General features: G+C 31.2%; 1 protein-coding gene across 4 annotated transcripts in view; it reads left to right on the top strand.

Annotated features, from left to right (window-relative positions):
• The window catches only part of LOC127719826 (uncharacterized), a 41,184-nt gene extending 31,114 nt beyond the window's left edge, over positions 1–10,070 (top strand). For 2 of the 4 annotated variants that reach the window (XM_052226135.1, XM_052226138.1), the window contains 4 exons: positions 3,225–3,260; positions 5,043–5,069; positions 6,836–7,030; positions 9,431–10,070. In XM_052226135.1, the coding sequence (XP_052082095.1) occupies positions 3,225–3,260; positions 5,043–5,069; positions 6,836–7,030; positions 9,431–9,463 (291 nt within the window). In that variant the 3' untranslated portion in view covers positions 9,464–10,070. The remainder of the gene's footprint in view (positions 1–3,224; positions 3,261–5,042; positions 5,070–6,835; positions 7,031–9,430) is intronic. The other 2 variants (XM_052226136.1, XM_052226139.1) reach the window with 1 other exon arrangement.
• The last annotated feature ends 4,782 nt before the right edge of the window (positions 10,071–14,852 follow it).

Here is a 14,852-nt window from a genome sequence, read left to right as displayed (position 1 = left end):
TGGCGTTCTTTGCTATTTGCATTTTTATACAGGTCTACAGTTTCTATAGTTTATGTAATAGAGCCTGTTTTATTTTCTTAAGTTTTATGTAACACAAAATGTTTACAGACTGTTCCAGACGCTGACCACATTAAAGAGCTCTTATCACTAGACCCCAGACTGAAAAAGGAATACATAGAAGTATTCCTTAAACTTTTAAAAGAAAAATTAGGTGACAATAAACAGCTAGCAGAGGTTTGTGGAGCACACCATCGTCTATGATGTCATGGTTCTCAATTGTTCTTGCATATTTATTGTAATTCTAAATATTGCATAAAATTCTTATGCTCAACTTTATCTGGCATGATGTAATTGTGATTAAATGTTAACGGTATTATATTCTTATAAACTAAGTTTTTGGTGTTGGTAAACAATACTATGTGGACTTTTTGAAGGATCTTACTCTTCTAACTTTCTTCATATATTTCTTGCCAGACTTTTTTTACTTCATAAAAATCTATTTTTGAATCAGTTTAAGATATCATAAATGAAACCATTGTGTAGATATTTTCTGTTTTTCTTCCTTGGTTACTCAAAATGCCAAAAAAGAGTAATATCTTTTACTTGGGTTGAAAATCTTCAACAAAAGGCATAGGTTTATACACGGCTCAATTTTTTTGAATTGCGTAATGGTCACATTACACAAACTGATAAATATTTTCGAACCAATTACGATCATGAGTTCAAATCAACAGGAATATGTAAGTATTTCTCTACAGATAAACGCATTTTATCTCCATTTCTTCTTCAGCTAAGTGTTCATCTATCTTACTATCTATACCTGATAATGTGCATATTGTTAGGGAAGCATTTATCTGTCTATTTTACTTGATACCCCTTTTTTCCTTATATACCTGTCCATTATAATAATCATATTGTTTATTTCACAACAACATAAAACAAATTAAAAGTTCATTTGCAACATTTAAATATTAATTTGTTATTCCATTACTTTCTATAATCGTTACTCATCTGTTTACATTGGTCCTCGTTAGTGTATTTTTGTGTTTGAAGACTTTTTTGATACGGTTCTCAATACGGGGTTGTACTTTGAATGTTTGGCCAAGACCAGTATTTTTAAATATCTTTGTAATTCATTATCTTAGTTGGATTTTGTATTCATCGTGTTATCTCTTAAAAAAAGAAAATAACAGTTAATAAATTCGCTGCGTCCGAAGCGGTTTTCTGGACTAAGCGATATGATCAAAATGTGACCTAAAATAATAGCATAATCCTTCTATGGTCAATTGTGCCTGTTATAAATCAGGCCAGTACCAAATCAATGACTAGTGAGTTATTATAAATGATACCAACGGGGTCGAATAGTTCACCAGCAGAGGTATAGACCCATTGCTTCCGAAGCGCTTTCTGCCTAATTTAAACCCTATTCTATATTTCTTTTATATATATAAATTTTAAGAAACGACTTTTCATCATAGGCTCGAGTTAGTTTTATTTTTAAAAAAAATCATGTGTTTCCATTTGTTGTAATATCTTACATACTTCTTCAACTTTTATGAATATATTTCATTTTGTGTTAAAAAAAATGCTTTGTATTGAACTATTCCGGTGGTTTCAGTGGCTTTCCGTCTGCTTGTCATTTCTATACATACTTATCTTTGCATTTTACATGTTCTCTTTTGTGAGTAGAAATAAACTTATTTATTGTCATTCTTAACTATTATCTTGATAGTGTGTAACTTAAACTCTCTATGACACATACGTCATCTATTTAATGCTTATTGTTAACAACACTACCATTATCATGTCTAATAATTCTATTCAAGTTACCTGAATTAACCATCTTCAAAGGCAATTTAATAAAAGACCTCTATGGCAATCCCAATACACATTACAATGCATTTGTAAGTAAATACTAATGATCGGATTTCATATAAGGCATTGTGTCGACTTCGTTGATTCTTTCGAGTTTATATAGCAATCATGGTAATTCTATGCAAAAACAACAGAGACCGGATGAAAAATACAAAGAGAAGATACTTCTTTTTATTATGGTTTCATATGCAGCAAATGGTTCAATGTAATTTCATGATGATTAAAATTGAAAAAAAATTCTTGCCATGCTTTTTCTAATGCTGTTTTTAAATTCTGAACATTTTACTAGATTGGGGTATACATCAGAAATTAAGCAAACAATTATTTCCTAGAAGTAAGAAAATACTTAATGTTTTCATTATTTATTTTGCTATTATAGAAGCAGATGTATCATAAACGTGTTGTATGACATGTTTGTTTTAGCTACCCGAGTAAAATTAAATTCACATCACTCCAATCAGTATATAACATTTTATACTTGTTGATTTTCTTCATTCATTATTTATATGTAATAGCTATATTTTACATTAGACAAAGAATGCTTAATTAAAATAATTCTTGATCAAAGATCTTTATTCCCAAGACTATCATTTTCTGTTACCTATAAATCTATGCCTGGCAAACATCCCAGTATTGCCCCCTGCAGGTTCAGCAGTCAGATTGAAATCCTCATATCATCCACGAGATGTGTCATTGAACCGTATACTAACAATATTGTCGTTTCCTGGAGGATTTATGGCGATATTAGTTGCATTTCAGCAGCCATATTTTAATATTAAGATGATATTACCTCAACGTTTACAACTCATATTGATGGGACAAATGTATATTTGGTGCGATCAGCTAATCATAAATGTCTTAATATGAAAACACAACCTAGTTATTACGTGACATATTTATATTAATAGATGTTTTTATTGAAATGCAGAGAATAAATATAATTTATATTAACGTATGATTCAAGTTATCGTCGAACAATCTAATAATTCTCCATTTTATGCAGGATCTTTTGACCATATTCTTGGGTATATTAACAATATTTGCTTACAATTGATACAGTTTAGCGAGATATTATCCCAACTTCTTGCTTATATCTAAAGAGTCGTTATTATAACCTGATAACTACATTGAGATTGTGATGTCAATAGTTTATTCTATTTGAATGCAATTCTAATTTTATACCAATATTTAAATGCAATAAACAATGAATATATAATAATTATTTTCAGTTTGAAATTTTGTGCTATAGATCATAAGATAATATTTGCATACATTAAAACAATTTTTCGTCGTTTATGAATAACATATCTTTAGCCGAGTGTATAATGCAAATTTTCTTTGTCTTTCAGAATTTCTTAGCTTATCCAAGACTAGGAAGAGCAATGGTAAGTTTTCGTTTATTTTGTTTTATAGAGAACTTTTGTGGGGATATCAAAACAACAAATAATTATGCAAATGCAAAATAGACAAGATAAGAATGAATTATGTCAATATTTGCAGCAGCATCAGGGAATAGTATATATTCATATTACCATGTTAATCATCACCTCTGGAAATAAAAACACCACAGAGGAAGTTGCTATTTTCTATAAAGGTCTCGCCTCTTCCAACCTTACATTTTGTTTTCGATAATCGGCAAATGTAGTATACAAATCTTGAAACTGTTGAGCATGTTGTAACTAGAAGTCAAATAAATTACGATATCAAATTTCTAAGATTTCACTTGACGATTATTAATTTATTATGTTATTTTGAAATTTACTTTTAGTTCCTATTCAATAAAGACTGATGAATTTAAAAGAAATATATACAAAGACTGATGAATTTAAAAGAAATATCCAGTTTGAATTGTTTTACACTAGTCTTTTGGGGGCCCTTGATAGCTTGCTGTTCGGTGTGAGCCAAGGCTCCGTGTTGAAGGCCGTACTTTGACCTATAATTGTTTACTTTTTACACACTGTGACTTGAATGGATAGTTGTCACATTGGCACTCATACCACATCTTCTTGTTTATACTTTTTTTTATAACCTAATAATTTTCAAAATTAATATTTCTGGTAAATTTCAATGAAGTATTCCTTTAATCACTTAGTTAGATAATTGAAAACTTAAAAGACAAAAACATATGCTAGTGTTTAAGCACTTGATATCAGACGGATGTAACTTGGATAACTGTCAGTACTCCAGAAGCTGTACTGATCAAGCTAAAATATTTGGAAAGTCTATTATAAGGGTCATGGCTTTTTGTTATTTTTTGTTATTTTTTTATATTATACCTTATTTACCATGATATTTTCTTACCGTTAAATACTTTTGAGCTTTATCATTAAGAGAGACAACAAGCAATCATCACATTTATTTGATCAATCTATTTTGATAAAAGATTTATAGTGAAGCTGTAAGTTTAAATTTGATGTTATCAAAATATAATCTCATTTACAACATAAACAGATAGATATAAATACTTTCAATTTCATCAATACTATAGGAATGATTGAATCGTCTTCACATCATAATTAAATTCTGTAAGTTTTAAAGGAAACTAAAACTTAACTGTTTCATTCAATTTCAAATGTGATTTCCCTATACATTCAGAGATTTTTGTTATGAATGTTTATGTTTTCAAACTGATTTTTAAGACAACTCAAAGATAATTAAAAGTATAGACATTCTATTTATGGAGTTTTAAGGAATATAATATCTTAATATCATGCACTTCATATTCAGCGTCTGTTAAAATAATTTCACAGAATTGTAAGAGTTTCATCCATTGTCGAACCAGAATTTTTGTCTTGGTCTTTTTTGTGCAAACATTGCATTTAAAACTACATTATATGAATGTAAAATCAATCGTTAATAACGTCTTCCTAAATTGTTTTAGAAATATTTCAAATACCATAAATTGTCTCAATGAATGTCATAGTCCGAACTGAGAATCTTAAACCAAATTAAAAAAATAAAACACATTAAAATAAAGAACAAGTTATTAACATTTAAAAGATATAGTCCTATGGTATATAAACATCATTTATATCTTCATATGTTAACCCGTGTTATAGTCATATTACATGAAATAGTTATTAAAGATATCTATAGGGAAAGAAAATTTTTTTTTTTTTTTTATTTTTGAATATGCTTTGATCTCAAATTTCCTAATTTGTCTCCAGGATCAGCATAGCATGCGCTCAGAACAGGTAGGTGTATGCAATCTGCGCTATAACAGCGTCATATTCTTTCGTAACTGTTTTTCAAGTGTATCCTATCTATCTTTTTTGTCTCATGGTTCTGTGGTACTTTCGTCCATGTTTTAATTATCATCAACATCAATATTTGGTTTTGGTTGATTTTCACCCGTGATTTCTTTATAAAACAAGTAAAAATAGAACCAATCTACAGTTATTTCATTTATCCTGCAATTGTTGTTCTTAATTCAAATTTGACCTTTCTAATGCGGTAAACTGCTTTTTTCTTCTACAAAAATTACCAATGCATAAGAAAAATCATAAATCTGCTGTTAACATATGTATCTTCCCTGGGATTATCACTGTTGTATACAATGTTGTGCCTTTTTTCTTAAAGTGATAATTTAAACAGAAGTATCGATAATATTTCTGTATTTCTATGTCTGTATAAAACTGTTTATCATACTTAACTTGCTATAGTTTTTTTTCATTGAACTCGAATGTGCATTCAAAATTTTCTAAGTTCCGTTTTTTAATTAAAAACGGAATAAATGGAAACGAAAATTCTGAGAATTAGAACTTACTTCTCTTTTTTCTTTTCTTTTTTGTACTATGTCTTTCTTTTTTCTTTTTTGTATGACATAATTTACATATGGGTGTGGAATATCGCGCACATTATATCTAATGGCTTTATGGTACAGGCAAAGTAATAAGCTAATAATGGAGCTTTAGTACAGAACGCTCCTTAGGATAAAACATAAAGATCGTAATAAAGTTTTCTGTGTTCATAACTGTAACAAACTCTTTAATGTGTATAATTAGTGAAGGAGCTTTTCCTAATGGGCATATCCGCCAAATTATAAAGCAATCTAAAACGATATCGAAAATAATTTTAGAAAAAACATTAACGGATGAATGCGTGTGAAAAATGTTTTGTATAAATGTACACGAAATAGATACAAGTATTATAGAAAACAAGTTGGACGAACTTCCGAACTATAGAAACAAATATAGATATGGGTTTTGCTCATTGTTGAAAGCCGTACGGTGACGTATAGTTGTTAACTTCTATGTCATCTGGTCTTTGTTGGAGAGTTGTCCCATTGGCAATCATATCACATCTTCTCCTTTTTATATATGAAATGATTTGTATTTGCACAACAAGTGTTTATAGGAAAAACATCAGGTACGCTCGTGATCGAACTTTTTGGTGGTCAGATATATAAAACGTTTAAGAATTAAAAATCAGTGAAACTAATGTCAACTTTGAAAGTTAATTGAAATATTTTGATACACTTTAAGGTTAAAACAAAACGTGTTTTTAAAAATATTCTTATATCGGAGCACTGGAAATTGGCCTGATTTTACCATAAGTACTGAAAATCTAAGCTACAAAGCAGCGGCATCGACCAAGAGTCGGTAAAAAATATATTAACATTTTTGTGAACACAAACAAGCGTGTTTTGTTCTTCGGGTACTGCTGTGACCAACATTTGAGAGCATCAAAACAAATAAAGACATATACCGATATCTGTGTAAATATCACAAAATAGGTGTCCAACAAGAAACATATATTAATGCGAACATTTCTCGAGTTACATCATGTATGTAAACAGGGTCGATATGTTTATATAGCAGACTAACTTCGATCTGAAATTACCTTTGCACTTATTGGCAAATTATTACTTGTAAATTAAGAGGTATGTCAAAATGTAGCAATAAAAATATGCATTTATGAGAAAAGTGTTATGTAATATTTGTTTTAAAATATTTTGTAGAATTTTTTCCATTGGCCGAGATCAGGAAAGCGAGGTGATGCCGAAATGTGTTGTGACGGTCTTATAGCTTACTTGAACGATGATGATATCTTTACAACTGTATGTAATGCACCTCAATGTTGCGATGGATACGAAGAAAAAATTAAAAGACCACACAATAGTAAAAATATATTTTTTGTCTGCGTAAGATCAGAGGTAAATTCTTCTCTATTCTTTATTTTTTATTCTCCATTTTCATTATTCAAGTAGTTGATTCATATATGTAGACTTCATTTGACATGACTCTTGTGTGAATCGACTTGTATATAGGCTTTCATGCCAGATACATTTCTGCATAGGTAAAACAATGAACTGTAGATTAGCTTAAAACAAAATAAAATTTACAGAAGTATGGCGGTCCTTACCGAGGAAATATATATATTTTTTTAAATAGAATATCACAATTACTTTCCAAAGTGCCTTTTAAGAAGAGAATTAAACCTTAAATATTTGACAAACCCCGAAGAGATACCTGAAGCAAAATAGGAATAATATTGAGAATGTTATTGGAAGCATGTTTTGCATTTGACAAGCATCCTTCCGGAGCCCTTGAGACCACTCCCACTTTTTTTCTTTTGGTACGTGTTGCTCAGTCTGACGTTCCTTTGTATGGTTTTGTTGACTTGTTTGACTTAAAGTCGTCCATCGTTTTCTGGCGTGTCGTTGTCAGTTTGTCTTTGACTTATTATTTTTTACTATCACCTTGGTATCTCCCGCTTGTTTCCTGACAAGTTAAAGCAGGTTGACTAAGAAGGCCATGGAAACAGTTGGGTTCATATGCACAATTCATTTCAGGTAGGTGATGTTGGTAGTCTTTTCTTCCATTCCTCTGTCCTTATCATGAACTTGGATATGTATGATGGCTTCTTTCGAAGCTGAGCCAGTAGAAGTTCATATTTTCACATACATGTAGTTGAAATCTTTTCAAGTACCAAATACTAAGAGTTGTCGAATTGAAAGTTTAATTTTTTGGTACAGTGAATTAAATATAGGCTTGGACTAATGGTTCTTCTGTCATATTTTATTATCATGAAATTAGATTATATCTAAGCTGAAAGTACCAAGCATTAATAGTTGTGGAATTGATCTTGATTCAATAACTATACAGGTTATTTTGCAACCAAATATAGGCATGATAAGTATAACAAATTCCTGTCATATGAGTGGTTTTGTCAAGAGACAAATGGCTTATAATATACTGTCATATCTCATTTGTCGCTTTAATTGTGGCTTATATCTTTTTATTTCATATTGAAAATCTTCGTAAAATGACAATTTGCCATTCGTATATTTATATTTTTTTACATAGAATTCTAAGAATGTCATTTGCAATTGTTTTATGACACGAATATTTAATTCCCGACATATCTGTTTGTTTTATTGAATTTGCAATACTGCTTTACTGTTACATGTTCAGTATATATGTTCAGTGTTACACTTTTAAGTCCCTTGATCGCGGTGATAGTTGACTCTACTTCATATTAATATTGACAAATGCAGCAGTTTTATGATTACAGCGTACATCCAGTTTTCAATTATCAGTTTTAAATATTGCATGAAAAATAAGGTTGCTTAATTATACTGACACTGTAAATTATTGCTTTTTAAAAAATCAAACCGTGCACACTTTTCCAAACCAAATGGGACAAACTCGGGTCAACAGTACTGTTAGCAAAAGGAGATGAAACAGTATTATATAGTATTTGTATAGTTGCATCATGATAAGTAAAAGACACCGATTTCTGTTATAATTACACCTTATGTAAGAGTCCTGGGTTTTGATTGGTTGATAGCCAGTGTATTTTTCACCAATTTACTGTTATCAAATGAATATCGTTCATTTTTTAACGCCGCCGGGGTATATGCAAAAAGGATATGCCTTTTTTACCCTCTCTGCCATGGTATTTGCCAAAAAATACTCTCTCCGACTGGACGCTTGTAACGTCACGATCATCAATGCGTTTTTGAATGTTAACATTCGGTGTAATTAAACAGATATAGCATGTTTTTGAGGGGTATTTGCGAAAAATACCAGTCTTGAGAATGAATTTCCCTCGCCTTACGGCTCGCGAAATTTAACATTCTCTCGACTGGTATTTTTCGCAAATACCCCTCCTTAACATGATATATCTGTTCAAAACATACCTTTATCATTATCTTTTGACTTTGCGTTATTTGATAATTTACTACAGCGCAAAAAGAGGCGAACAATGCCGAAGGTATTCAAAACTCACAAGTCGAGGAGAAACTGACAACGCCATGGCAAACACGAAATGTGATTAACAGACAAACAACAGTCCAAACTGAGCGACACGAACCCCATCAAAATCCGGAAAAAAATGAACTGCTATAAAACTCGTTATTTGCTAAATATATAGCGATCAAACCGTACCTGAACTCTTTTGTAACCTATCGTTATTAATATTTTAATTATTACCTTGCAGTTTTTAGGTACATATTTAATCACGGTATTCATGCTATGCTTTAAGTTAACTGATGCTATCTTTTTATAACATAATACCGAATATATCTAATATTTAATTTTCAATATTGCAGTATGATGAAACACAGGGGAAGCTGGAAGCATAATGGTATGTGAACACAACCTCAAAAATCATCGCACCTCATCGTCTATGCATATGGCTGCAGAACAGACAAAAGTCGTGTTAACAAACATGTGATCATTTTTCTACTAGTTTACTAATTTACAAAGTCTGCCGTAAAGACTACAGGACATGCGGTCATAATATATATATATGTGTGTATACGTTTTTTAAGGTGGTGCATTTTTTTATATGCGCCATTACACAAATTATGTATTAAACTGTCTCTGTCATTTCTATCTTTGATATGAAATTCATTTTGCAAACACATTTAACTAATTCATCATAATGTAATCCTGTTTAAGAAGGATATGTTAATAGTTTACTTATATTCTGAAGTCACTATTCCAGTTATCTTTAATTATTTTTTTAAGATTGGTGCACATATGAATATATTTTATTTTACATTATGTATTTTCCTTTTAACAAAATGTCCAAGGGACGATTTTAATAACTTGTATCTGATATGCGCCACTTTAGGGCAATTATAAACTGTTTAATCTTGAACAATACTACAAACTTTTAGCTATTTCATATTTACAATAAGTGATTAACTTTTATGGTTGCAATTAAATAAATTTACCTTTATTTGATGAGGTTTATTTCATTTGTTATCCCTTACATTATGGCCTCATTTTCCGATTAGAAAGTGAGGACACTTCCACCAAAAAACACACAGACACTGTTCCAACCCGGTCCACGATTTGCATAATTTTCTTATTTAGCCGTTATTTACTTGGTTTTTCGTCCTACGAATGCATGAACAATTTACATCTGGTTATTGAACAAACGATTGTGAAAACTGGTCAATAATTTGTCTATGTCGGCAATCATACTGATTAAAATCATTTTTTAAAACAAATGGTACATTGAAAAAAAGATATATAAGTCACACGGATATTTAAAGCAAAATCGTTGCAACCTATTAATTAAAAATATGGAAAACTCTCATGCGATTTTTTATAGTTTTTAGAACTAATTTTGTACGGTATATTTTGCACCCTACCATTATTGTAATGTTGCAAATGGAACTTAAACATTTATATTATATTTTTAATGTGAGGAGGATCTTACATCTTTTAATAGCAAGAACTCCAGTCGTGATATATCAACTAATTCGATTTCAATGGTTCTTTTTTCAGGTTGTCTGCCGATATTATTCTGTAGTTAGTCCCCACTTCGGTTTTATCATGTATATTTATTATATAGTCATTTTATAAAATTTACTGTTTGCAAAATTATAAATTATTCTAAATAATAAGGATGTTCTTGTCCCAGACAGAAAACCCTGGCCGTGTTGGGCGCAACTTTTTGGAGGTTTTGGTCCTCGGTGCTCTTCGGCTTTGTACTTGTTTTGGCTTTCAAACTTTTTTCATCTGAGCGTCACTGGTTGGTCTTGTGTGGACGAGACGCACGTCTGGCGTATTGAATTTTAAGCCTAGTACCTTTTGTTAGCTATTATTCGTGTGTTTCTTTGTCCTATATGTTCTCCCATTTATTTGTATTGTGGTCCTGTCATGTGATGTTGTCGTTTTGGTGTTGTGTTTGACGTTGCCGTAAAAGCGGGAGGTTTGGCATGCCACAAAAACAGGTTCAACCCACCATTTTTTTCTTAAAATGTCCTTTACCAAGTCAGGAAAATGGCCATTGTTATATTATAGTTCGTTTCTGTGTGTGTTACATTTTAATGTTGTGTTTTTGTTGTGTCGTTGTTCTCCTCTTATGTTTGATGCGTTTCCCTCAGTTTAAGTTTGTAACCCGGATTTGTCTCTATCGATTTATGAGCTTCGAACAGCGGTATACTACTGTTGCCTTTCTTTAGATGCTTATTAACCTCTAACAAATACTGCCGATATCATCTTTATTTTATGATGAGACTTCATGAAACATATTAGGAGGGTTTTTCGCATTCTATTTATTTTTCGCATTAATATAATGCTATCTGGAGTATATGTTATTATTTGCTGTTCGTATATGCTTATCCGTCTGTTGTGTAAGTGTGTGGAGAAGTCGAGCGTTTGGTGTGGTCCGGACAAAAAAACCCAAATTTTCAAGGAAATGTTAGTTATATAAATCAGCTAAATTAAAAGGGGGTAAAAAATACAAAGTCTACAATAAAGAGAAAAGCCAAAGAAAAAAGTGATCATGACTAAAACGAAAAACATCAAAGTACAAAACATTATACAGAAAATTGAAATTTGAGCAACGCAAACCCAAAAAAAAAACTAGTGGTGTTCTCAAGCGCTCTAGAAGGGAAAGTAGATGCTTCTCCATTTGTGGCACACGTCTTGTGGCTCTTGGCAACTAATAATCTATGATTGATGTATTCGGTGATGTCTTTATCGTTGAATATAGTATTGTTTCTACGATCATTTGAACATATCCGAGGTCATCCGCGACCTAAAAATCAAAAATTGGTCTATAATATCACGATGGCGTCCGTAAACCATTGAAGGGATGACTTTAATTTGCCATATACACCCTTGATTCAATAGCTGCCTTGTAAACATCACCCCTCTTTCAAAGATGTGGATATCATTATAGACAACGAAAGCTCTTGATTATATTATTAACTGGGAGGGAGATATGTACTCATATGCAGGCGATGCTAGATTGTCTCTGCATTGGAATGAAAAACTTTACAATTAGAAAGCTGAAATTATCTCTTTTGTCGTAAATTTAAATTCTAAGTCGACTTTATTGTCAATTTCCAAATGTAAATCTATATGAATCTAACTGCATATGCGGTATCCTTTATTTCAAATTCGTTTAAATAGATGTGTCAATGTAGTCAGCAATATATAAGGTGTTGATTAAGAGAAAATCATCTATAATTTGGGACAAGAAGTTGAAAGATGATGTTACATTCTTCTCAATGTTATTGAGAGCTCCTGTATGCCATCCGATGCATATGCATAAAGGAACAATCGACACGAAGATGCACACAATCGATTGTATGTTGACGTCCGCCAAAGTTTGAAAAATATGTCGTCAATGAAAAACAAGTATCTTGATGGTGTACGTTTCAGAGAAGTTTCTCTTTCAATCAGAAAGTTGGTTTTTTTTTTTATAAATTACCATTAATCACTCTATGAAATAAGCTTTTTTTAAGAAAAAAAATTGGTCTAATTCTTTCATTTGTCTTTAAGATTTCAATGAGAAATACTTGTGAAAAGGGAAGACACCATTTTTTTTTAATACTATTGCACGAGGAAACACACTCAGATTGTATGCACTCATACACATTTTTGATTTTTTTAAGTATCCATATCTGATTTACAGCGCCCGTGAGTAGGTAGTTACACAGAAACTCTCACGTCCTGCTGAGTCCAAAGAGCAGGAAATAATAAGGTGACAGATAAAAACCATAAGGAGAGAAAAAAGAGAATACCATAACAAAAAAGAAAAGCGACGACAAGACAAACATCAGTTTACAAAACAATAGACATAAAACTAAACACCGAGCAACATGTGCTCCATCATCCATAGATGGTGATTTCATGAGCTTAAAAAGGGTACATAGATATTGCTCCACTTGTGACACCTGTCGTCTTACTAAAGAAAAATTCATAGCAATACCTGCAGATATTTAGATGATGTATTACTTGCAACAATCCAGTTTTTAGCTGAATATACAAATGAAGTTGAGGTAACTGAACCCATTTGTGCCAAATCAATCATTAATTTTGACCGGGTCCTGTTTTATGCAATGAAATTATAATAGCTCCTGGTAATATTCATACCAATATATAAGATAAACAGGATCACATTTTCTCTCAAATGCTAAATTTTCCTTTTTCTTGATGTTGCTGATACGTTTTCTTATTATCGAGTAAATATTTCTAGTTTTGTTCGATTGTTGATTGATTTCAGTAAACTCTCAAAGAAGGATTTGTGATAAGAACCATTGTTTTATCCTTGAAATTGCAAAAATAGTTAATTTATTCTAGCATTTCTCAATAATACTAATTTCACTGATAAATAAAGAGGTTAATAAATTATGTACTCTTCAGTGCTAAAATGTTTGAACACTCATTTCTAGTGAACACATAGTTTTTAAACAAAATAAATATGCATAAAACCTTACTGAAAATACCTTACACATTTTAAACATATTTATACAATGCATATTATTACAAAACAATAATTTTTGCGTAAAGGCTTTGATCTTATATAAATATTAACGTCCAGATCTCCAAAACGGTAGCTTTTTGACAACTGTTGCAGTTTAACACTAGAGTCACCAGAAATACCAATTTACAGATCTTTTATTGTTTTTATTTTATTCATTTACAACATTTACATTTTGCATAAACATATCATCGGACTGATTAGTATACCAAATGACTCTAATGAAGGTCTTTTAAATCTGTAACAAAAAAGACGGAAATTAAAAATCCCATTTCACACATAACTAATTAATTTTCATAATAAGGTGTGTTCACGTTCCAATTACCATTGTCTTCATCGTAGCAATACAATGCACCCGTTTCATTAAGATGCAGACATTTGATAAATTTAATTAATCTGCCGAAGACATGAAACCCTGTCAACTAAAATTTTCAATAATGTTTTCCAAGGTATCATCATAACTAATTAATTTTCATAATAAGTTGTGTTCACGTGCCAATTACCATTGTCTTCATCGTAGCAATACAATGCACCCGTTTCATTTAGATGCAGAAATTTGATAAGTTTATTTAATCTGACGAAGACATGAAACACTGTCAACTAAAATTTTTGATTACATTTTTTACGGTATCATCATAACTAATTATTTTTTGACTGCAAGGTTAATATAGTGGATGCAACAGTGTAAAGTGCAGTTTTAAATTAAGGTTCGATAAAAAACTTTTCTATTTTTTTTTTTCTTTTTAGTAACTTCTATGTATTTTACTAAGGCAACACATTTGGATATCATGTTACTTAAGCTATGCGTACACTCTGCATTCATGAACCAAAAATTGTGCAACAAAAATTGAGAACTACAAGGTAAATTATAAAAGTGGGAGTCCTAAAAAACTGTTAAAAACCAAAAGCTGGCTTCTATCAAAAATCAGAACGACTGGAACACAACTGGCACATTCCTGACTTGGTGCAGGCATTCCCCTGAAGAACATTGTTCAACCTGACATTAATTCGGAATTTGCTTTGCACAACTCTTGATTCAAGAACCAATGATGATTCTTTTGTAGACGAAACACACGTCTAGCGTACCACAATTATAAATCAGGTATCTTTGAGTTTTTTTACAACCACTAGGAGGATGCCACTGCTGGTGAACGTTTCGTCCCCGAGAGTATCACTAGCCACTGCGCAAGTAAACAGTATCGTAGTATGCATAGCAATAAAAGCGCTGTCCCTTTGCTTTTTGT

The sequence above is a fragment of the Mytilus californianus genome, unplaced genomic scaffold (assembly GCF_021869535.1).
Source record: "Mytilus californianus isolate M0D057914Y unplaced genomic scaffold, xbMytCali1.0.p SCAF_11, whole genome shotgun sequence".
NCBI classification, from domain to species: domain Eukaryota; kingdom Metazoa; phylum Mollusca; class Bivalvia; order Mytilida; family Mytilidae; genus Mytilus; species Mytilus californianus.
This window is presented reverse-complemented; position numbering and strand designations above follow the sequence as displayed.